Source organism: Apium graveolens, chromosome 3, assembly GCF_009905375.1.
Source record: "Apium graveolens cultivar Ventura chromosome 3, ASM990537v1, whole genome shotgun sequence".
Classification (NCBI taxonomy): Eukaryota; Viridiplantae; Streptophyta; class Magnoliopsida; order Apiales; family Apiaceae; genus Apium; species Apium graveolens.
The window spans coordinates 275,192,053-275,217,589 of NC_133649.1; the positions used below are offsets into that span (position 1 = coordinate 275,192,053).

A 25,537-nucleotide genomic window follows, 5' to 3' on the forward strand; every position below is an offset into this window, starting at 1 on the left:
AGGATATTTTGGGATCTATAGATCGGTCATGATGATAATCACCATTAGGTATTTATCCAAGGTTGGATGTTATTTTTATATATGTAAAAATATGATATCAATTTTTTGATATGATTGAATTAGCAAATCCTTGATTTTCATTATTAAAATCTCTGAAATAGTAAAACATATTCATCATCAAGAAGTTCTAGACTCCTTATATTGATAGCAGTTGAGTTTGAACATCATCGTGATGCTGAAATGGTAACTATGAGGCTGAAGTAAACAAAAAATAATATTACTATGTAAAAAATAGCATGGAGGCATTGTTTGTTGAGGACCTTCACCAATTTTCTTGCTCTACCACTAATAATGCAAATAGAATGTCACCTAAATTCGTTTGTAGTGCTAAACATTATTTGCTTTTATAAGTATTAACTAAGAAAAATTTAGAGCTAATTTAACTTAGGATAGATGGTTCACTTTTTGCACAAAGACTTCAATTTACTAGCTTATATACGTCAAAAATCGATGAACTTTTTCATAAATGTGGTTTCTTATTGTTATATGTATGCTCCATTTATTGTTGTGCATGTCAATTGTCAAACCATTTTGAACGGGTAGTAAAAGTCGGCAGAGTGGATAACAAGATAATTCATTTTGCTAAAATTGAAGTCTTTGTCAAGACGAGTTGACGTACGACCTTTAAAGCCTTAAAGTTATTTATAAACATGTATATCATCGTGACTCGACTAATTTTATGTGAACCCGTGTCATCTACATGTCTTGATTTCTATTGCGAGGTTAAGTTACTGGTTTAACGGAGATGAAACAGATGAAATCAAGGTTCCTTGCTTTCGTGCAACTCTCTTTTATAGAAAATTTATTCATTGCATAAATCGTTGAGATTAATATTTCATACAACAGACCATGAAAATGTCGTCTGAGAATGTCTCATGGTTATGTATGTTTACTTATTTGATCTGGATAACAGAAGGTTAAATTTATCTACTAAACTCTCAATGATTAAAATAATATTTCCAACCGTATTCATAATTATCCGACACCGGAGAGTTTGCCGTATAAAGGTAACCTCTGTTATCCGGATTAAATAAGTAAACATATTTAAGCATGATGTCTTCTCGAACAACGTTTTCATGATCTGTAGTATGAAATATTGATAACTCTGACTTAAATAACTAATAAATTTCATAAAAAACGGATATCCACATAGCATGAAACATTGTTTTCATCTAGTTCATCTTCTTTATACCAGTAACTTATCTTGCCAAAAGAAATCAAGACATGTAGATGTCCCCAGTTCACTTAAAATTAGTTGATTTGAAAATATATACGTGTTTTTGAATAACCTTAAGACTTTAAGGGTCATACGTCAACTCATCTCCGGCAAAACCATAAGTTTTACCAAAATGAATTATCTTGTTATCTACTCGGCCGACACTTATTATCCGAAAAACAGTTTCGCATGCACAACAATCAATGGAGCATACACATAACAAAAAGAAACTATGTTAAAGGAAAACTGAATCGATTTCTGACATATCTAAACCAATTATTTGAAATATTTGTGCAGAAACTGAACCTTCTATCCTAAGTTTAATTCCATTCGAATTTTAATCAGGTAATACTTATAAAAGCAAATATTGTTTATCACTTTAAACAAATTTAAGTGACCTTTTATTTGCGTTATTAATGGTTGGAGAGAGCAAATTAGTGAAATTGGTCAGCAAACAATGCCTCCCTACTATCTCTTCTAATAATATTATTATAATTTTTACATTTCAGCCTCACACTCGCCTTTTTACGCATCACAATTAAGTTCTGACTCAACAACCATCAATTTAACGAGCTTAGAAATTATGTATAGATATTGGATATATTTTACTATTTCAGAGTTTAAAACAATGAGATTTCTGATAAAGGTTTAATTGAGATAAATTGGGAACTGGGAGAATTACATAGAGACATGGCTGAATTGAACATGGATAAATATATATAGTTACGCAGAGAAAAAAGATGAATGCTGAGTTTTATTTGTTTCCCAAGCTAGTAAATACCAGTGTCAGTGAGCACGCGCGTGATGGCGCATTTTTTTGACCTTTAGTTTTCGTGGTAAAAGTTAGTACTAATGATATTAAGTGATAATTATATTATGTCATATTTAGGTAGTAGCATTCTGTGTGGTCATTAAACGAGGATATTTTGGGATCTATACATCGGTCATGATGATTATGATGATAATCACCATTAGGTATTTATCCAAGGTTGGATGTTATTTTTATGTATGTAAAAATATGATATCAATTTTTTGATATGACTGAATTAGTATATCCTTTATTTTCATTATTAAAATCTCTGAATTAGTAAAACATATCCACCATCAATTGAGAAGTTCTAAACTCCTTATATTAATAGCAGTTGAGTTTGAACATCGTCGTGATGCTGAAAAGGTAAGTATGAGGCTGAAGTAAACAAAAAATAATATTACTATGTAAAATATAGCAGGGAGGCATTGTTTGTTGAGGACCTTCACCAATTTGCTTGCTCTACCACTAATAATGCAAACTGAATGTCACCTAAATTTGTTTGGAGTGCTAAATATTATTTGCTTTTATAAGTATTAACTAAGAAAAATTTAAATCTAATTTAAGTTTGGATAGATGGTTCAGTTTTTGCACAAAGACTTCAATTTATTGGTTTATATACATCAGAAATCGGTGAACTTTTTCATAAACGTGGTCTCTTATTGTTATGTGTATGCTCCATTTATTTTTGTGCATGTCAATCCATTTTGCACGGGTAGTAAGTGTCGGCGGAGTGGAGAATAAGATAATTCATTTTTCTAAAATTGATGTCTTTGTCGAGACGAGTTGACGTACGACCTTTAAAGCCTTAAAGTTATTCATAAACACGTATATATTTTTTAATCAACTAACTTTAAGTGAACCAATGTCATCTATATGTCTTGATTTCTCTAGGCAAGCTAAGTTGTTGGTTTAACGAAGATGAATTAGATGAAAGCAATATGTCCTGTGTACGTGGATTAGAACATCAACGTGATGCTGAAAAGGTAACTATAAGGCCGAAGTAAACAAAAAATAATATTAGTATGTAAAACATAGCAGGGATGCATTGTTTGTTGAGGACCTTCACCAATTTGCTTGCTCTACCACTAATAATGCAAACACAATGTCACCTAAATTCGTTTGGAGTGCTAAACATTATTTGTTTTTATAAGTATTAACTAAGAAAAAATCAAATCTAATTTTAACTTAGGATATATGGTTCACTTTTTGCACAAACACTTAAATTTATTTGTTTATATACGTCAGAAATTGATGCACGTTTTCTTATACATAGTTTCTTATTAATATGTGTATGCTCCATTTATTGTGGTGCATGTCAAACTCTTTTGCACGGGTAATAAATGCCAGTAAGGGTATAACAAGATAATTATTTTTGCTAAAATTGATGTCTTTGTCGGAGACGAGTTAATGTACGACCATTAAAACCTTAAAGTTATTCATAAACATGTATATTTTCGTAACTCAACTAATTTTATGGGAACATGTGTCATCTACATGTCTTGATTTCTATTGTCTGGGTTAAGTTACTGGTTTAACGAAGATGAAACAGATGAAAACAAGGTTCCTGCTTTTGTTGAACTCTCATTTGTAGGAAATTTATTAGTTAAATAAATCATTGAGATCAATATTCCATACAACAGATCTCTCCGAGAATGCCTCGTGCTTATGTATGTTTACTTGTTTCATTAACAGAGGGTTACCTTTATATGTCACTCTCCAAACTCTCCATGATCACTTTAATATCTAAACCTTAATCATAATTATCTGAGATCGGAGATTTGGCGTATAAAGGTAACCTTCTACTATTTGTATCTAACAAGTAAACATACATAAACATGAGGTCTTTTCAGACAATGTTTTCATGATCTGTAGTATGAAATATTGATATCCACAATTTAAATAACTAATAAATTTCCTATAAAAGGGATATCCACGTACACAGGACATATTGCTTTCATCTAATTCATCTTCGTTAAACCAACAACTTAACTTGCCTAGAGAAATCAAGACATATAGATGACATTGGTTCACTTAAAGTTAGTTGATTAAAAAATATATACGTGTTTATGAATAACTTTAAGGCTTTAAAGGTCATTCGTCAACTCATCTCCGACAAAGACATCAGTTTTATCAAAATGAATTATCGTGTTATCTACTATGCCGACATTTACTATCCGAGCAAAATAGTTTGGCATGCACTACAATAAATAGAGCACACTTATAACAAAAAGAAACTATGTCTAGGGAAAAGTGGGTCAATTGTTGACATATATAAACCAAATATTTAAGTCATGCAAAAAATGAACTTTATATCCTAAGTTTAATTCCATTTTAATTTTAATCAGTTAATACTTACAAAACAAACAACGCTTATCACTTCAAACAAACTTCAAACAAATTTAAGTGACCTTATGTTTGCATAATTAATGGTTGAAAAGCGCAAATTAGTGAATCTGGTCAGCAAACAATGCCACCCTACTATTTTTTAATAGTAATATTATCATTTGTACACTTCAGCCTCACACTTACCTTTATATGCATTACAATTCTATTCTGACTCAACTCTCACATCAATTTAACAAGCTTAGAACTTCTGTACAGATATGCTGGATATGTTTTACAATTTCGCATGTTGAAACAATGAGATTTCTGAGAGAGGCTTGATTGGAATAAATTGGGACCGAGAGAATAACAAAAGGACCAGGATGAATTGAACACAAGTAAATGGATGTAGATACGTACATAAACACTAGTTAATAAAAATGTGTGTGTGCACATGCGAGGGAGTATTTTTATGACTTTTTTTGTGATAAAAGCAAGTACTAGAGATATCAAGTGATAATTATATTATGTCTTTTATAGATAGTAGCATTGTGTGTGGTCATTAAATTAGGAAAATTTTCGGATTTATAGATTGATGATGATAATAATCACCATTAGGTATTTATCAAAGTTTAAATGTTCTTATATATATAAAATTTGATATCGATATTGTAATATGATTGAATTGGTATATCCTTGAATTTCGTGTTATCCTTAAAAACAACCCATGGTCTTTAATCACGATATTACATGAAGGTTTCATAAGGTTTAATTATTACTGAAGAAGATGATATCTTATAGAAAACATTGGTTTGGTATCTTATAGAAAAACATTGATTTGGTACCCCCAACATGTACCTCATGCATTATTTATATACAAGTTAACTTTAAAGACATTGATTACTTAGTATGACAATAAAAATGTACAAAGTACAAAATTACTACACTAATACTTTAAAAGTCGTATTACCAATTATAGAATAAAATATACTACACAATAAAGCGAATTCTACTGCAGATTTAATACTACAAATAAGACAAATGATACTGCATAACCCTAAATTTGAAATAGAATTCTGCTGCATAACCCTAAATTTGAATAGACTCTCTGAATTCAATCGTTAAAATATCTCATAATACCGATAAAATTAAAAAGTTCAGCTAAAGAATACAAAAATACGAAACAAGGCGAATTCTGCTGGAGAAATTTCTATAACTTACCTAAGATGTAGCAGTTCTAAGAGTTCTTATGCTAAGGGTTCTACAAGAAACATGACTATGGATCTCATATTAGTCATAAACAGGATCAGTCAGGTGACATACTTGGTAATATAATAAGACCCATAAGACCTGGACGTGCAAGGATAGATACTTAAACATAAAAGAATAAAATCTAACATAGGTGGCAGATTTTAAACCAACGATCCTCCAAGTAAAATTTATTAGATTTCATACGATGGGTACAAATAATAAAGAAATGTACTTTGGCAACATATTTTTCAGCAGTAAAAACTTACTGAATGATTGATTAAGCGTGCTATATTCCCCTTGACTGTTCCATCAATAATTTCTTGCGCAGTATCCATAAACTGCATAAGGCACTGTGGAATAGCTTTAATCAATAATTGACGAAGTTAAGCACCAGAATCAGCGCTTCATTTTTTTACTTGCAAAAAGTAATAAAAAAAATTGAACCAGTATTTTAATAGATCCCAGAAAGCAGCAAACCAAGGCAACAACTTCACCTTCATAGTCAACTCAGTCTCCCGTGTATCATATCATCCCATTTTTGATTTGATCATTTAAGTTCTACACGTTTTCAATCAAACTACAAATTCACTTGACATTCATATGACCACAAGAACACAAACCTGTGAATTCACACAACTAAACTAAACAGACGAATTGTAAGAAACTACTCACGTAACAATCTTTGCCTTCTCAGCGAAAGAGGGCTTCCCTGGGATCAGCCATCCTTCCTCGTAACTGCTACCCTCGATATTCTAAAACCTAGTGACAAAAGCACAATTAGTCCCTCCCAGACAAACGAAACTTGAAGTTTGCAATTTTGTCATTAGTATGAGTTGTAATACATGGGAGTTGGGACAAAAGTCTAACACTAATTGCAATAAAATGTTTCTTTTACAAATCAATCTAAATAAACATGATAAAAAAAAAAGACAACTAGAAAACGTATCCAGGAAGTCATTTTATAATTTGAAACCTGCAATTCATATTATACCATATATCCTTCTTGAATGTGCCGTCTGGAAAATAAACCTCATCCATGTATTCCAGATTTACGAAAGCAAACCCGTTTATTTTCTGTTACCTGAGGCAATAAAAAACCAGCAAAAGAGAATTTGTTATAAAAATAAATGTCTAAAAAGAAATTGCAAGTTACCTTCAGATGGTATAGAAGTTTGGTTAATGTAGAGAACACATCTTCCTGTAGAGTGAGAATTACATACAACTTATAAATAACTCATCCAACAAACTACCCAAAGGAAAAAAACACAAAGCTGACGACAAATTAAACAAATGCATTAAAAACCCTTACTTGGCAGTTGGCAGTCAGTTAAGCAATCAATTGCATTCAAAGAATGGTGGGTGGGTCCCATCAGTTCATAGAATCTTGGTTCTATTCCTTTCTTCTAGAATTGCACAAAAGAAAAATATTTAAGACTTAGGACGAATAAAAGATATGAAAATTCATACAGCAGACACTATAACATTAAAAGCCTTGAAAAGAGGTGCAAAAAATAGAGCGAAATAAAGAATTTTATAGTGAGGGTAGAAATTCCACACAGAGGGATATAGAGGACCTCACATGTAAAGTTTACGTGTACCGTATTTTTTGATGATTCTACTAAAGAACACCGTGCAGCAGACTCAGTCTCACTTGTTCCTGATGTTGACGAGTTGGGGTAATCATTTCTCCCACGTGGAGCAAGTTTCGAAACTCTGAAACGTTATACATCATTCTTGCTTTGATTCAAATTTCTTAAACAAAGAGTTATTCGTCTATTATGCCATTTTTCACAGTAGGGCCCCTCTCTAAAGAAGAAATGCAGAATTTTCATTCAATTTTACTGAAAGTACCAGGTGACAATTCATACATGTAGACAGCTCACTACTGCTACATATCTGATAGTCATGGTATACGTGAGTTTAGCAGTTCATACATGTAAGAGGAGAAACTAAATTACGTACACAAACAGAATACACATTTCCGTAATACAGAAACAACACATCATAAATATAGAAGTTCACTCAAAGATGAAGAAACTGTTGATGAAATTATGCTTTTTAATCACTGATAGACTTTTATGAGAAAAACAAGCAATTAGAATACAAGACCATTGATGTCTAAGCACAGACACACTTTTATGATTTCAATAAACCCACATATCTGCTGGTATCTGTTTCAAATATATAACAGAGAACTAACCTCATTTTCCAGGTACAAAGGGTATCTCTATATTCAAGATCATTGTGTGTGCATTGCCTTGCCAACCATTGCTGCTTCAATGAGTATAGCTATCTTCATGTGCTTTATGGACAGAAGACTACTCGGTGTTCATCCAAATAACATACAGCACAATTCTAATGAAGCAGCAATAGCACCCGTTGTGGTGATTAGCACACCAGGCTTAGATGAAGGAACAATTGAATCACATACCAAAGTAATTTTAGGTAAAGCCGAAGACTTCCAGGACTTAGTAATATAACTTGTCCAATATGATTATCGGACTACAATGCCAAAAGACATTCAGGTGCATTCCGGAGTGCCAACATTGTTTCCATGCTGACTGCATTGACGAGTGGCTTCGGCTGAAAGGAAGCTGTCCGGTTTGTAGGAATTCACCATCACCTGCAGCACATGTATATTCTCAGTAGATTAGATATACTTAACCAACTACTACGCAAAATCAACAGAGCTGCAAACTAAGTGCCATAACTACTTCTTAAATAATTACGTAGATAAGTGGCTTCAGCATAAGCTAACCTGTCTTTTTTGTATGGGTTCATTCATCTGCTCATACAAATTCTTTGAACTTTACAACTTTGAATTTCTGAAATGTGAGAATGTAGTATCTTTTTCTTTCTTTATCTCTCTTTTACTTACATGTAAGTACCAGCTACAACACTGAAATAGTGAAGCTACATATATCAAATGTCACTTTGTATTCTTTTATTCCCTCTGTTCCACAATGGTAGTCACTTTAAATTTATGCACGTAGTTTAAGGTGCACACGAAAAACTACACAAAATATACTTTGATTTTTTATTATTTTGCTTAAAAACAAAGAATTAACAAGATTGCAAAAAATATACTAATAAGAACAAAAAACTAGTGCAACTATTTTATTTTATTTTCACCTTAAAAATAATTCAAAAGGTCAAAGCGACTAGAATAGTAGAAAGGAGCAAATAATTGTTAAAAAATCAGTATATACCATTCTAATTTCTTTAACAGAATGTGTAATTTCCTACATATTAAGGGGCCAGGGGAGATATCACCGCCATATATTAAAGAAACAGCTTTTCCTTAACTTATGAGAAATATTAAAAAATCGAACAAAACCAGAATATAATAAATGGGTTCAACCATTTAATTTAAGCATTCATGATAAAAGGCCTCGTAGCCCAGTGGGTGTATAAAGCTCTAATATCATGTTAATCAACTAACCAATATCATGTTCAGGAGCGGACTCAACAATGTCTAACAGTGGTCTGGCTAACAACAGTCATTGTCCACAAATAGTTCTTTTCTGAAGTTTCCGAAGAGACCACGAGCAGTCAAAGCCTAAGAACACAGGTTTACAGAGTACAGCTACATTATTACACACGTTCTTAAATCCCAGGCTTCAACCTTTCCGTGCCTGAAACCATAAAAAACATATTTGAAAAAAAAAATCTCAAGGATGTTAAATTAGAACACAATGATTTGGCACAAAATATATACATAAATAACTAGTCCTTTCTACTTCTTATTACTAGGTGCATACAAGCAAATAAAGGACGTGAGGAGTAGAGCATTTCTTTGTGGAAAAAAATCTGAAATGAACACCTTCAAAAATCATAAAATCAATTCCTAACTTCCTACAAGGACAGATAATACAAACTATATACAAAATATTAAATTTAGACTTCAAAGCTAATTAATTGCATTAAATGACAGGTCCGACATAGAAAATACATCAGTAACCAATTGATATATGTCATACAACAACCGAAATGGTTCTCTATATAAAGTAACCAATTGATTTATGTCATACAACATGCGTGCAATTTTGTTAACATCTTTCACAAATATTAGAAACTATAATTTTGTAATAAAGTATGTGAAATACATCACAAGAAATTAATAAAAACAGGACACGATCACACCCTTTGATCTTTTCTTCGCATCAGATGCATTCTCGCCATTAAATTTTATTATGAAACTTGAAATTGAAATGTATAATCTAAAATTTAGAAATCGAAAGAAACGCAAAAAAAATCAAGAGTGAAAATTAAGGGGGAAAGAGAAACCAAAACTATGTTATATCACATAACAATTAAACACTTATAAAGTATCAAACTGTTTCATCAGGCAAATACAGGAGGTTGGGAGCAATTGGAGAGGGTCAGCAAACCAAGAACTTAAATAAGGCATTGTAAACCGACCTAAGTGTTCAACTAGCTAATGCGTTAGAAACGAGAAATTCATTTATCACCGCGGGCAACTCGTTGAGCTGTAAATTGAAATATCCCGAATCAATTTATACTACACTGTTATATGGGATATTTGATTGGTTGGTTAGTTGTCGCTTAAGTACAGTAAATAACCATCGTTAGATTTCAAGGCAAATAAATGAGAACCGCTAGATGCAACACTAAAAGAATATTATCTACTCCTATAAGATCAAGGTTTCAGTATATTATAGTCAAATAATTTGTATTATCTATTTTTCTGACTACTTTAGAGATTGAAGTTTGAATCACATCAACAGCATATCATATTATATTTATTGTCAATATACATGTAAGGGATCATGTTTCAAAAAAAATATTAAAATTTTCCGAAAAAGGTAAAAAATTAAATTAAAAACCATCCATGTATCGCACAGATTCTAAGCTAGTATAGATTATCAGAAGAATCATTTTTGATCCCAAAGCATTTTTCAAACGAAAAAAAAGGTGAACCCCAATTGTACATATCAGTATATCACTTTTATTGTTTCATTAAGATTAAATGGACTTGTCCTTAGGCTAGGTTATGTTTACATATAAAGGTTTTAGATATTTTCATACGTTCATTAAATATATAACCCTACCAAAAAGTTATGTTTGACACCATATAATAATTATTATTTGTTAGCATGATCCCATAAAAATGCTATGAACGTATGATGAATTAAACTTCATGGATATTTGTTAGATTTTGGTTCGACTACTGGTGTAATTAGCCTATAAATAGTAGATAATTATTTAAAGCAATATCTTCAATTCGATTACTCAAACTAACAAAAAATTAGTCGGGAATCCTAATCAACTTGTTTAATGAGCCTGCCATCAACTCAGTTGGTTAGGTAAATGTTGGGGTGCCAAACTAATGTTTTCTAAAATATACCATCTTTTCCCGAAAGAATCAAAGCTTTGAAAACATTCATGTAACACTATGATTAAATATTAGAGGTTTTTTTCAAGGATAACACGAAAGTCAACAATATACAATTCAATCATGTCAAAAAATCATATATATATATATATAAGCAACATCCAAACTTGAATAAATACCTAATAGCGATTATTATCATCATCAATATATAAATACCAACATATTTCCCAATTTATGACTATATAGAACACTACTATCTAAAAATATCATATTATAATTATCACTAAATATTATGATTACTTGCTTTTATCACAAAGACAAAAAGTCACAAGAATGCGCACTCACACACTTGTATTAAGTAATTTGGGAAACAAATCTTCTCAGATGACGTTTTCATGATCTGTTGTATCAAATATTGATCTTCGATTTATTTAACTAATAAATTTTTTACAGAAAGGAGTTCCACAAAAGCAGGGAATCTTGCTTTCATCTGTTTCGCCTTCGCTAAACCAGTAACTTAACCTGCCAATACAAAACAAGACATATAGAAAACACCAGTTCACTTAAAATTAGTTGAGTTAAGAATATATACATGTTAATGAATAACTTAAAGGCTTTAGAGGTCATACGTCAACTCATCTCCGGCGAACACATCAGTTTTGGCAAAAAGAACTATCTTTTTATCGACTCCGTTGACACTTAATATGCGAGCAAAACAGTTTGGCATGCACTACAATAGATGGAACATACACATAACAATAAGAAACTATGTTAAGGAAAAAGTGTATCAATTTCTGACATAAAAAAATAAATAAATTAGAGTCTTTGTGCAAAAAGTGAACCATCTATCCTGAGTTAAATTAGATTTGAATTTTAATCAGTTAATAATGATAAAAGCAAACAACGTTTAGTACTCCAAACGAATTCCAGTGACCTGTTGCATTATTAATGGTTGAAGAGAGAAATTGGTAAAGGTGCTCAACAAACAATGCCTCCATGCTAATTTTTTTATAATAATATTATTATTTTTGCACTTCAGCCTCACACTTAGTTTTTTTTTTGCATTGTGGTTATATTATGACTCAACCGCTATCTATTTAAGGAGCTTAAAACTTCTCTACAAATGGAGAATATGTTTTACTATTTTGGAGATTTCAATAATGAGAATTCTGAGAGACGTTTGAGTGGAATATATTGGGGAATGGGAGAATGACATGGGGACAGGCTGAATTCAACAGAGCTAAAGGGATGTAGATACGTACAGAAAAGACGAATGATGAACTAAGTGATGCAAGTGTGTGAGTTAGGATTTGTTTCACAAACTACTTAATACAAGTTTGAATGGTGTTTATATATATATAAAAATATATACAAGTTTGAATTATTATATCCTTGAATTTCATGTTATCCTTGAAAACAACCTCTAATCTTTAATCACGGTGATACATGAAAGTTTCAGAAGCTTTAATACTTTCAGAAAAAGATATATATTATAGAAAACACTGGTTTGGTACCCCCAACATGTACATTACGCATTATATATATACTAGTTAACTTGTTAGGAGATAAATCACTTAACATGACGATAAAAATGTAAGGAGTATAAAATTTCGACACTAATACTTAATAGTCAAATTAACAATTACATAATAAAATATAATACTAAGGTACTAATCTGATTGAATGGATCTCATATTAATCACAAACAATAAAAGTCTCAGGAGTCATACTTAGTACTATGATAAGCCCGGACACTACAAGTCAGAGAAGGACTGCTGCAAGGATATATACTTAACATAACAGAATTAAATCTATCATAGGTAGCATATTTTAAACCAATGATCCTATAAGTAAAATTTATTAGATCTCATACGATGGTACAAATAATAAAGACATGTACTTTGCTAACATATTTTTCGGCAGTAAAGACTTACTGAATGATTGCTTAAGCGTGCTATATTCCCCTTAACTGTTGCATCAATAATTTCTTCCCGGGTATTCATAAACTGCATAAGGCACCGCAGAATAGCTTTAATCAATAATTGACGAAGTTAAGAACCAGAATCAGAGCTTCATTTTTTACTTGCAAAAAGTAATCAAAAAAATTGAAACAGTATTTAAATGATCCCAGAAAGCAGTATACCAATTAGCAAGACAACAAAATCACATTCATAGTCAACTCAGACTCCCGTGTATCAAAGCATCCCATTTTTATATTTGATCATTTAACTTCTACACGTTTTTAATCAAACTACAAATCCACTTGACATTCATATGACCATAAGAACGCAAACCTGCTAATTCACACAACTAAACTAAAACTGACGAATTGTAAGAATATGACTTACGTAGCAATCTTTGCCTTCTGAGCAATAGAGGGCTTCCCTGAGATTAGCCATCCATTCTTGTACCTGCTCTCCTCGATATTCTAAAACCTAGTAACAAAAGCACAATTGGTCACTCCCAGACAACCAAAATTGAAGTTTGGGTTAAATGGCTATTTGTCACTAGGTTACAGTCAAATTGAAAAAGCTTACAGTCAACTCATTAAACTATAATAAACTTGCGAATAGGTTACCGCCGTTTAAAACATTAGAGAATTTAACGGAATCTGTGATGTGGCAAGTTATTATATATAGTTGGACCCTAAATATTTTACAATTACTTGTACTTGGCCCAACCCAACTAAATACCCAAACGAAAGTCATTGTTCCAAATTTTCAACCCTAAAACTAAATCAATCCTTCTATCTCCAAATTCAAACACCACAAAACTCATTTACTTGTATATACACAAATCATGTACACTAAATTTCCTACCCTTAACAACCATTAATATATACTAATAGCCAACGATGCAATAGGCATTTAACCCCTTGAAGTTTGCAATATTGACATTAATATGAGTTGGTATACATGGGACAACAATGTAACACTAATTGCATGAAAGAGTTTTTGTTACAAATCAATATACATATAAAATGATAAACAAAGACAGCTAGAACACGTATCCACGAAGTCATTTTTATATTTTGAAACCTGTTATTCATATAATACCATATCTCCTTCTCGAATGTGCCGTTTGGCAAATAGACCCCATCCATGTATTCCAGATTTACCAAAGCAAACCCGTTTATTTTCTGTTTCCTGAGGCAAAAATTAGCAAATGAGAATATAATATAAAGAATGAATGTCTAAAAAGAAATTGCAAGTTACCTTCAGATGGTTGAGACGTTTGGTTAATGTAGAGAACGCATCTTCCTGTAGAGTGGAAATTACACACAGCTTATAAATAAGTCATCCTAGAAACTACCAAGGGAAAATATAACAAAGCCGACGACAAATTAAACAAACGCATAAAAACCCTGACATGGCAGACAGTTAAGCGATCAATTGCATCCAAAGAATGATGTGTGGGTCCCATCAGTCTGTGAAATCTTGGTTCTATTCCTGTCTTCTAGAATTGCACAAAGAAGCAAAAAAAATTAAGAGTCAGTACAGCAGACACTAGTAACATTAAAAACCTTGAAAAGAGTAGCAAAAAATAGAGCGAAATAAAGAATTTTATATGAGAGTAGAACTTAAATCCCACAATGAGGGATATAGAGGACCTCACATGTAAAGTTTAGACGTGTACCTTATTTTTTGATAATTCTAATAAAGAACACCGTGCAGCAGACTCAGTCTCAGTTGTTCCCGATGTTGACGAGTTAGGGTAATCATTTCTCCCGCATGGACCAGGTGTCAAAACTCTGGAACGTTGTACATCATTCTTGCTTTGAATCAAATTTGTTACACCAAGAGTTTCTTCGTCTATTATGCCGTTTTCCATAGTAGGGCCCCTTTTCAAAGAAGAAATGCAGAATTTTTAATACAATTTTACTGAAAGTACCAGGTGACAATTCATACATGTAGACATCTCATAAGTATTAACTTCTAAAATCAGAGAAAAGAAGGAACAAAAGAGAGATATATGTAATGACAATTGTTACTTTTAATAATATCTATGTGACAATTAAATTTGTCTGCATGTCGGAGAGTTGTTAGCCCTTCATGGCACACTTTACAAAAAAAAAATGCTCAAAATGGCTTAACCTGTGAAAATGGACCAAAATAGCACTCGGAAACAGTGCATCGTGTGATGTTTTGGCAAAACGCTACATCGTGTAGCGTCTTGACCAAATATTTTTTCAAATTTTTAGTAAAATAAAAAAACGGGATATAGTTTTTCTAAGGGCAAAACGCTAGATAAAGTAGTGTTTCGGGGAAAAATGCTACTTTACGTGGTGTTTTTCATAGATTATTCTAAAATATTTCTAAAACTCAAATGGGGAATTGTTGAATCCACAAATAATAAAAATTGCGGGTCCAAGTTTAAATTAGGGTTTAGGCTCTAGGGTTTAGGGTTCTAAACCCAAAACTGTTATGTCCTCTATTCAATTTTTTAATATTTCTAAACCCAAATTTGAAATTGTTAAACCCTAAAATGTTAAAAAACTATATTAATTGGACTCTTCATTTAACCTTCGAGTACCTGTGTCGGACACTTGACACTCGGAATTGGACACTTATTTTAGGTCAAAAACATGTATATTTTTCAAAATGTTGTCAAGTCCGATACTTGGACAATTATCCATGTTTGGACACTTCTAGCCAAGTTTGAGTAATGTAGATAAAAATTGTTTAATTTTAGGGTCAACACTCAAATTAGGGTTTAGGCTCTAGGGTAAAGGCCCTAAACCCTAAAATAATATGAGTTTTTAATTTATATATGTTCCCCATTAACAATGTCACCTAATAGTCCCATTTTATTGTGCATTCACGACCCCGGTCTTCCATTGAGTAAATTTTTTTAACTCATTTTGATAAAATCTATTTACAATGTTACTATAAACCAAAAGAAGTGTGAACTGAAAAACAAAGAAGATGTGCATTTCACATAAGCTAGCTGGTCTAAGTCGGAGTGACAAACATTCATCAAATAGTTATCATAACCAGTGCGGATATCATCTTAGAGCAAGTCTGATGCGAAATGTAAAATGGGGCACCAAAAAGCACTTTTTGGTGCTAAAATAGAACTTGCACCAATGCTAGTTGCAAATTGCAACCAACTAATTTTAAATTTAACTAACATTTTATCCAACTACTTTACTTTCACTTGAAGTGGTCCAATTTTATTATAGCCATTGTTACTTCTATATATACAACCAAGTATCCATTTATGCATATATCCAACCAAGGATGGCTATGCATTGGAGTAGGTTTTTGTGACTTTAGTTGTATATTATAGCTATACAACTAAATGTAGCTATGCATTGGACTTGCTCGTATAAAGGATCCAAAATCCATAGATATGGTGCAGACTTAGACCTATTAATTCTAATATTGGATGTGACAGACTTTTACCCACAATTTTTTTAACATACATTTTCTTCTCTCATGAATATATATTTCTAAAAGGCAGGCACTTGTTGTGTGAGATAAATTTGACTTACATTAACATTTGTTTAGATATATTAGAGCTTTAAAGATAGATACCGAGGTTTATGCTGTACTGCAAGAACTGAATAAAGAGATAAGATATGACAACGTCAAAGTCAAGGTAAAAGTAGCCTATTTAATTATGCAGAGTTCTTACTGGTGAAAAGCGCAATATGACACAAATTTGTCAATCTTCTTCCCACGCCGAATCTGAAATATATACAAACAATAAAATTGTGTACATAAAAGAGTAAGTGGGTGTGTTGTTTGTGAAGTGAGGAAAAGATGGAGAAACTGATATACTCTCTGTAAGGTACTACACAATAGCAAGTGGCAAACAGATAATTCAAATTACTAAGCAGATTAAGTAGCAAGATAGGGTAGACCTCTCATTGCCCTCATTATACTTTCTGGTTTCTGCTCTCTCTCTCTCTATCTATCTCACACACACACACACTGTAAGAAACAAGTAAATAGAATTATAGAATGTAAAAGAATCATACAGAACGTAACACAGATAAAAATCAAGGGGGAGGTAGAAGAATAAGGATGAAAACCTAGAAAAAAAAGTAGTAGCAAAATGTAAAGTTCCCTTTAAAAGAAAACTTTAATGACAAGTCAGAACACCAGACTTTTATACACCGTGCTTAAAATAGCCAAACTTTTACCAATACTAATAATTTTTCCGGATGTGTACTTACAAATAAATATGATTAACAGCCCTAACAGAAGACATGATTAACAGCCCTAACAGAAGACGTATCTAAAATTCTCATACACTGTTACAATTTCACAAGTAAATGTATTGGTCAGACAGAAAATGCAAAAAACTTACTTCCATGTGGAAACCTGCTTGCAAAGCACACATTGCATGAAATGAAACCTTACACTTGCAACACTGTATGCAAGAACCGTGAATTTGCTTGCAAAGTGAGCATGCCTATGATAAGAAAAAAAGGCATGTTCAGGTAGAATGACAAAAGTTGCAAATTGTGATTCTGCCATTCGTTTTCTTACATTTGGCACAAGCATCACATAATCAAAACTATTTGGAGCAGTATAGCAATGCAAATAAGCAAAGATACCTCGATAATAATCGAAACTGCTTGTGAGCTACTTAAGCTTGGCTCGTAAAATATTCCAGTTTGACTTGACAATGATCAAGCCGAGCTCGAGCTATTTGAATAGTCTACCGAGCGGAGCTCGAACTTCATATTACTCGGTTCATGAGGCTCGCGAGCCTAATGGAGCTTGAATTTCATTATGATTTATATATTTTTAATATGTTATTTTATATATTATTATGTAAGTATTCAATATTTATAAATAATTAAAATATTTAATCGAGTCGAAGTCAAGCCAAAATTGTCGTATTTGATCTTTCTCAATATTTGGAAAAATAAATTCGAGCTTTCGAGTCTTGCTCGAACTTGAAATTAAGGCCGAACTATTTAGTCGAGCTCGAACTCGAGCCGCATAGAGTTCGACTCAGCTAGGCTCGTTTACAGCCCTTAGTAACACCGTCCTTTTTCCGAATTTCATCAGTTAATTAGTGCTGCTACTGAACTTTTCTGTAGAAATAACATATAAAACCTAATATTTACTAACTGAAATCACCAGGAACTCGTTGAACATACCTAATAAGGATACGCTTCTTAGTTTGTATACAAATATGTACCTTCACAAAAGAATCAAGTGGAATATTTAAAATTCCTACAGCCGGTTCCATTTTCTGAAGATCTTGAAAATGAACTTCAGGACAAAACCATGCACATGTTACATGGACCCACAAGGTACCAACATCGGTTGGCTTCAAAGCACCACCTACAAGTATTTTATTTGAGTAAATATAGGAGACAAAAGTAGTTGGATGAGAAGTAATTGTCTCGTAACATATAGCCCATTGAATTAAAGGGGGGTTAGATGCCTTTTATTGGGCAGAGGCAACACTTATTCGGGGCATCCGGCACTTCACATGCTCTACAAACCCATAAAACAGGATCCTCATTCCTTGACACCCCGTAGCATTCTTGATGGACAGCAATTTGACACCTAGGTCAGAAAAATTAGATGCTCTTACATGCTTAAATTTCAACTGAATGTCGGAATAATTTGTCGTGACTTATTAAAGAAAAGGACTTTAGATGACTGGATACCTATTGCAAAGAATGATTTTGTTATCATCGTAGTCTTCAAACCGTCTACAAACAGCACAGCGTCCTAAAGACCACTTTGAAGAAATAGGTTTATACTTCTCTGTCATGGTAAAACTATCTACAGATTAGTAGCCATGTTATCCCAGAAAACCAACCAAGTAGCAAATATAGGAAGAATGCAAGTACCTTGCAAAAATGTGAGCAGCTGCTTCTTTCTTAGCCCTGAAGGATTTGCACCTTGTAGATTATGCCCTGAAGTCTGGAGCATGATATATATATATATATATATATATATTAGTGTATAGAATTAAAAGTAAGTCCGCAGACAGTCAAGTTTATGCAAAGGAAAAAAATTGTTGGAACTTCGTCCTGTTAACAAATAAAATGGTATTCCTGGCATGCAGTACTAGGTGGAAAAATGCTTAGATGACAGAGCAATAATCTGTAAGTAAAACAAGCATAACTAAAGTTTTTTTTTTGCTGGAAATTTAATTGCATTAAAAATAAAATAAAAAATTCACAAGTTAGAGGTTACACCTCAAATAACTCGGACAAACCCCAAGCTAAAGGACATACAATGTGGAATAATATAACTAACCAAGCTCAAGCATAACTAAAGTTTGTCCAACGTATTACTGATTTATTAAATACTTAAAGGTTACAACGGCAAGAGACCCGAAAGTAGATAAAAATAATAACAAACATATATGATAGAATAACAATTTTTTTCAGTAAAATTCTAGCAGAGTAGCAAATTCTATTATGAATGGTCAACTATATATATGTCGAAACAAGTCTATCATTTGCTTTAAATCTTTACAATTCAATTATTTAACATATTAATTGTTTATAGAACTTAGTATTCAGTTCCTATACATACATTAATGACAAACATACAAAAGAAAACCATATACTGTTTTGTTCAGTTAAATTATCTAATTACTACGTAAATATGTCATATTCACTCCAAGAAAATTAGTATACTTGCTTATATTACAACTTTTTTGGCACTATGTTAGTACTCATTATTATTATAATTATGATTATGTTCTAAATTAGATAAGAATTTATATTTTCAACAAATAATTACAGAATTACATTTATATCTTCATAACATAATTATTTACATAACTTCGTAAAAATTTTAACAGTAAATATCTTAAATATAAGCAAAATTCTATTGGCGCAGTTAATTATTATAATAAATTCAAAATATTTATACTTGAGAAATAAATATATTAGGCCAGAATGATCAATGATGCACGTCATTTATTCAGTACTACTATTTCAGAAATTTTCAATACAAGCTGAAAAACTTGCTGATTTATTGTAAGAAAATATAACTACACAAAATGATTAAAAAGATAAAAGAATCTTTAATAATTACATTAATTTTTGACATTAGAGCAAAATCTTAATTCTGACAATTATGTCAAACTTTTACTATCCAAATTTAAACAATGCATGATTTGACGGACAACAGTGAAAGTACCCTTACACGCTCACACGAATAGTAAAAGAACAGGTTATCGCCTCACTTTTATGAAAAGACTTGTCTGGGTGATCCAAAAAGGTTAAAATAAATAAGCTAATAATCATCTAATTAAGGAGTGGCTTTCTATTCCGGTATCAGTTTGGCTCCTGTTTAAATCTAATATAAAGAATTTTATAACGAACACCTAAAGTACGAACAAACCACAAGCAACAAGTAATATAATGTATCTCAGAGAACTAAAATTTTAAACTGAGAAGAGCGACTACGTTACCCATTTTTTTAGCGGTAGCATTGAATCTTTTACTTTAACACTAAATTTCCAATTTGTACTTCTGGAACCTGTATGACGTTCCCATTCACAACGCTTCCACTTAAGCGTCCCAGGAGAACAACATTTGCATTGCACCCTGAATGAGCAATAAGATGGACATGAGGAACATAATAACATTAATTATGTCAGAATTGAGTTACAAATAAGAAACTGCTGCATGTTGGGGCACACAGCATGTGAAACCACCAGTGTCGGAGAACAGAAGAAAGTTCAAATGTTGCAGAACAAAACAACCAACTTGAATCCCTTTCAGCAACATTTAAGTCAATTTTTGACTAAAAACTCATCTGTTGACTTTTAACAAAAAGAAACAGCTCGGCCAAGTGGGCTTTCCTTAAAAACAATTACTTGTTACTTAAAGTTACTTTATGACTTATCAGAAAAATCAATTTTCTTACTTAACATTATAATCTGCTCAGATGATTTTACAAATAACATATAACTTGTCAGAAACAAAAATATATATATATATTGAAAAGTTACATAAAGGGTAATATTGACTTTGCCAACTTATCGTGAATTTCAAGTAAGTATCTAGTTTACTACTTTTCACAATTCAACTCGGAAGTCACTTTTAATTTTCTCACAAAGTACAGACCAATATATACTTTCACCAAAACTTACGGGTTTTGAGCTAAATAATATTTCCGTTCCATTCCTGAACAAATCACGGATATCTGTCCAGGTATCACAGCTTTTCCCACTTCTGTCTCCGGCCTGTATAAATTGAAACCAAATTGATGTTTGAACTGAAGACAAATAACAGATATCTTCAGTGTTCAAGCAAATACATAGACATGCATAGACTTGGAGGGTAGGAAGCATATTCATGGCATGCACTAATCACCTCTGTGAAGCTGATGTCTCACAATTTGAGCTTGCCTCACATTTTGGGCAACAATAATCATCTTCCTGGACAACCTTTACCTTTAAAACAAGCGATAAAGTAAGACAAAAACATTTATGAGCAGAGTAAGTATATGATACTAACAAACCTTGAGTGGCTTGTCAGATAATTTGGCACACTCAGCATGTACCCAAATGCCACAGCCATCACATCGTATCTGCTCCAAGCAAAAAATCAGCAGATTAAAGTTACTAACTAATCACTTTTTAATAACTTAAAGCAAAAATAATACTCAAGAAGACACACAGGTAGACTTACCCATCCACTGTTTGATTGATGCCAGATCTTCTTACAAATCCAACAATATTGCTGTGACTTGCATAACTGCAAAAACAATAAGAAGATTTAGTATACAGAGTTTGCTTCAAAGGATCATCCCAGATTAAGTAGAACAAACAAATGACTAGCACTCAAGAAAAACAACAAGACTTGAATTTTTATATCTGCCTTTGCACAATGATGACATTAATATTACAAATCGTTACTTGTGCAGTTAGTTTTCTTTAACATGGACGTGGGCGAGCAAAAGCACAACTGTCACATATTTGTGAATCCTTATAATAAACATCCAGTAAACTGTAGGATCTGAGAAGAAAGCATTACATGCTCTTGTGTAAACGTAAAAAGTGTAACAATGCTGAAGTTCGAAATTATGATTGTTTATAAATCAATAAGATTATTTGATTATCGTGGAGCACCTATTTAAGAAAGCTATTTGCTAAAAGTTATATGCAATAGAATCTAACAGTTACAATTGCCCTCTTCTACATCTCAAATATTTTCTGTCACTGACTCATTATGCTGGTCGAGAGATTTCCTTCTGATAACATTATATCAATCCACTCTCCTATTTTAAATGGTCATTGCAGCCTGATAATAATAAATTCATAAAAATCAGCAGGGCTCATCTTGAAAGATTTTTGAAGTTCAAACTAAAATACCAATAAGAATATCAGGCATGAATTTATTAAACTTAAAAATATAATAAATTTTACAAGAATTTTAAAGTATCTTTAAGCAAACACAGAAATGATACTAATGCATCTGCATGGCTAATATAATCATTCTGCAGAAAAGAAAATGTTATGATGTAAAATATTGAAATGCAAATTTGCAACTTCTATTTTAAACAGAACAAGCTTGGTTGTACTTTGACAAATAAAAAATTCGACGCTTTGAGTTTGAGGTAAAAACAGATCTGCTGAAAAGTATAGCATTGTCATTGGTATAATTTTGAGCATAAATTAGTGGCAGAATAGGAAAAGTTTGGTTGTGTCAAGCCTTGCCTTATCAAAATGCCTTGAGGCAGTTGAATAATGATTGTGCTTGCGACCAGTATCAACATCGCTAGCACTATTATACCCAAAGCCATACAACATTGCTTCTTCTACTGCCTTTAAAAGAACAGGGCTCTGGCTAGGGGAAGGTGGGATTTTGCGCTGAAACCTAGACAATGAAGAGATGCAGTCGCAAAACATTATGGTTATAAGACACAGAAAACTAAGAGTTCAAACTTGCGAATATACACACCTATCTAAATACGCATCATAGGGATATATCAGTCCTTGTCGGATCCATGCATAAACCTATCATACAAAATATAAAAATAACAAAAAACAAGGAGAAGGGTATCAACTCATGTAATTATAAATTATCCCCATTCCAAGTTGGAGGGTGATAATAAGAAAATCACGAGATATAGGAAAAGACTGATCACCCTTTCTCCCTTCTTTGAGTAGCCAAAAAACATTACATATGTCGTGTTTGGAGCACACTGGTTCAAAACATTTTCAGGAGCATCATGTAACGGATCAATTACAAGAGCTGGCCATGCTATAGCAGTCCTGGAGGATTTCACCCAAACTACATCCCCTACTCCAAAATTCCCCGGCCTATAGATAGGTTTCTTCTCCGCCTTTTTATATTTCCTTTTCTTTTCCACTATAAACTTATTCTCATCATCAATTGCCAATGCCATTATCTGCTCAGCATCACCCTTCACCAATGACAAACTCGAATCACATTGAATATCATCATTATTTTCCAAATTACTCTCACTTTCGGCACTCTTCTCATTTAACCCCTCACCATTGTCCAAACCGTCACTTCCCATTCCTTTCCTCTCTTTCTTCATATCACAATCACGCGATTCACCAGTTTTTTTCTTTTTCCCCAAATTCATCTCCGAATCACGATACCTAGCAGGAAGCGCCCTAACTCGTCCACGCGATGATCTCCGTAAATTAAAACCACCTTTATCCTCATCCACCCTGGAATCAGCTAAACCACGGCTATTCTCATTCATCAAATCCAACGAATTATCATCATTCTCTTTCTCGGAACACTCACGTTCCTTCATTTCGACATCATCTATTCGTCCACTCATCGTCTCTCCGGTAAATTAAACACAAACCCTAGCTTCAATTAAACCACAAATTTTACCACAAAAAACAACAATCAAAACTCCTGATCACTCTTCTGATTTCAACAAATAAACCCTAACCGATGAAATCAATCAGTAAAAACATCGAAAATTGAGATAAAACAGATGAGATTTCAGCAAATGAACAAGAGGCTATAGATAATGTGAAAAAATGGAGAGATGAGGTGAAAACTGAAACAGCTGCGAAAAGGTAAAAAAAAATGTGTATGAATTGTGTGTGTGTGTGTAGATTAAAATGTTGTTGTGTATATACAAAAGATGCAAATACAGATTTTCTTTTTTTTGTTTTTGCAGATATTGTTAGATACTGGGGATTTTGTATATTTGTGAATAGTGCAGTGTAGGATATTTGGAGGGAGAGGAATAAGAGTAAGGGCGTGTTTGCTATTCTCACCACCAATATGAGTTTCTTTTTCAAAATCACGCCTAGAAGAATTAAATCCTTTATCCTTTATTATTAAAAAAATTGAAAATAAAATAGTATGTGTTTGTGTCGGTTAGGGCAACCCAAATGTCAAAAATCGGACCGATGCCGAATATCAAATTTTTTCAAATTAAGAACCGAGTATCTAATATAAATTTTTTTTAAAATTAAGGACCGAGTACCAGATCGGCTCTATCTGGTCTTGGGACCGTACCGGATAGAAAAAACCCGTATTGGACCGGGACCGGATCGATTTGGACCGATTTAATCAATATTTATATAAAAAAAATATTTAATTTTATTTTATTTTAATTTTTCTTTCAAATTTATATACATTAAAAAGTTTATTACTTGGTACGTCAATAAATATTTAAAAATAAGTACACATCTTATTTTTTTAAAAATAAATATTAATTTTTTAAATGTATGAATATCAATTATCACATGAAGTACAAAGTTTAATAATTTAAAGTGTAGTATTGTAATATCCGAAAAAATTCTGTACATATTATGTGATATATAAAATAAATATTATCTTTCTATTGCCATTATTAAATATGTGTTAAATATTAATGTCAGTTTTGCAAGAATCGATATCTTTTTTTTGGATATTTACGTGTTTAAAAAGAAATTGTATGACCTTATACGCAATCTGGACGCGTGTCGCTTCTTTCGTGTTACACGTTAGAACTTGTTTTGCGTGCTTTTGTATAATTATTTTTGGGGTTTATTTTGAATTTAGAAAGTATGTGGATTTTGTAAAAATTAACGGGTCGAGACCTGACCGGGACTTAAAAGCACACAAATTTTGTATTTATATTTTTATAAAATCAAAGACTCTCCAAATAGTCCGTGTTTTCGTATTTTTTAGATGTACATAATTTCAGGGGAAATTTGGCATAAATATTGTATTTATCTAGAAATTATATTTTTACAGCTTTTCCCCGTAAATTATTATTTTTGGGCTTGTGATTTAAATTATACGAGAAAGAGGTATCGCTTTGTGATTTATCGGGACCGTTTGTGTAAATATAAATAGGTGTCGTATTTATCTGATTGTAGTCAGTCTTTATCCAAATGATCAGTCTTTATCCAAACGATCAGATATATATAAGTTTTCTTTGTATTTTCAGTTTATTTTTAATTTCGAAATTTTCAATTCAAAGATTCAAGTTTTCTGATCAATCCAATTATCCGTTGATTGTGTTCTTGATACTGTTGCGAAGCTTACATCGATACGATTGAATTCATATACAAATATTCGAATAAGAATCAAAGCCAAGGA

The 25,537-nt window shown here is 32.2% G+C and overlaps 3 protein-coding genes across 5 annotated transcripts in view; all 3 read right to left on the reverse strand.

Moving 5' to 3' along the window:
* Nucleotides 1–5,977, reverse strand: part of LOC141713364 (histone-lysine N-methyltransferase ATX3-like) — a 37,461-nt gene extending 31,484 nt beyond the window's left edge. The window contains exon 1 of the mRNA XM_074516745.1: nucleotides 5,927–5,977. The gene's annotated coding sequence lies outside the window, so the exon portion shown is untranslated. The remainder of the gene's footprint in view (nucleotides 1–5,926) is intronic.
* A 248-nt stretch (nucleotides 5,978–6,225) lies between these two features.
* On the reverse strand, nucleotides 6,226–9,285 carry LOC141713366 (uncharacterized). Of its 3 annotated transcripts, XM_074516748.1 has the most exons (7): nucleotides 9,103–9,285; nucleotides 7,861–8,283; nucleotides 7,259–7,373; nucleotides 6,970–7,063; nucleotides 6,814–6,858; nucleotides 6,652–6,734; nucleotides 6,226–6,419 (listed from the first exon to the last, which is right to left on the reverse strand). In XM_074516748.1, the coding sequence occupies exons 2-6, from the start codon at nucleotides 7,863–7,865 to the stop codon at nucleotides 6,691–6,693; spliced, it is 303 nt and encodes a 100-aa protein (XP_074372849.1). In that variant the 5' UTR covers nucleotides 7,866–8,283; nucleotides 9,103–9,285; the 3' UTR covers nucleotides 6,226–6,419; nucleotides 6,652–6,690. The 3 variants fall into 3 exon arrangements, with proteins under 3 accessions (XP_074372849.1, XP_074372850.1, XP_074372851.1); XM_074516749.1 differs by lacking the exon at nucleotides 6,226–6,419 and having other exon boundaries at nucleotides 6,595–6,734; XM_074516750.1 differs by lacking the exon at nucleotides 6,226–6,419 and having other exon boundaries at nucleotides 6,595–6,741.
* A 3,685-nt stretch (nucleotides 9,286–12,970) lies between these two features.
* LOC141713365 (histone-lysine N-methyltransferase ATX3-like) lies at nucleotides 12,971–24,210 on the reverse strand. The gene is made up of 20 exons (XM_074516747.1): nucleotides 23,103–24,210; nucleotides 22,916–22,971; nucleotides 22,672–22,831; nucleotides 21,644–21,709; nucleotides 21,474–21,542; nucleotides 21,326–21,405; nucleotides 21,103–21,195; nucleotides 20,419–20,554; nucleotides 18,839–18,911; nucleotides 18,653–18,752; nucleotides 18,424–18,548; nucleotides 18,175–18,320; nucleotides 17,332–17,436; nucleotides 16,654–16,706; nucleotides 14,653–14,857; nucleotides 14,386–14,472; nucleotides 14,232–14,276; nucleotides 14,055–14,162; nucleotides 13,365–13,451; nucleotides 12,971–13,022 (listed from the first exon to the last, which is right to left on the reverse strand). Exons 1-18 carry the CDS (start codon nucleotides 23,769–23,771, stop codon nucleotides 14,058–14,060), a joined length of 2,373 nt encoding a protein of 790 aa, XP_074372848.1. The 5' UTR covers nucleotides 23,772–24,210; the 3' UTR covers nucleotides 12,971–13,022; nucleotides 13,365–13,451; nucleotides 14,055–14,057.
* Between the last annotated feature and the right edge of the window lie 1,327 nt (nucleotides 24,211–25,537).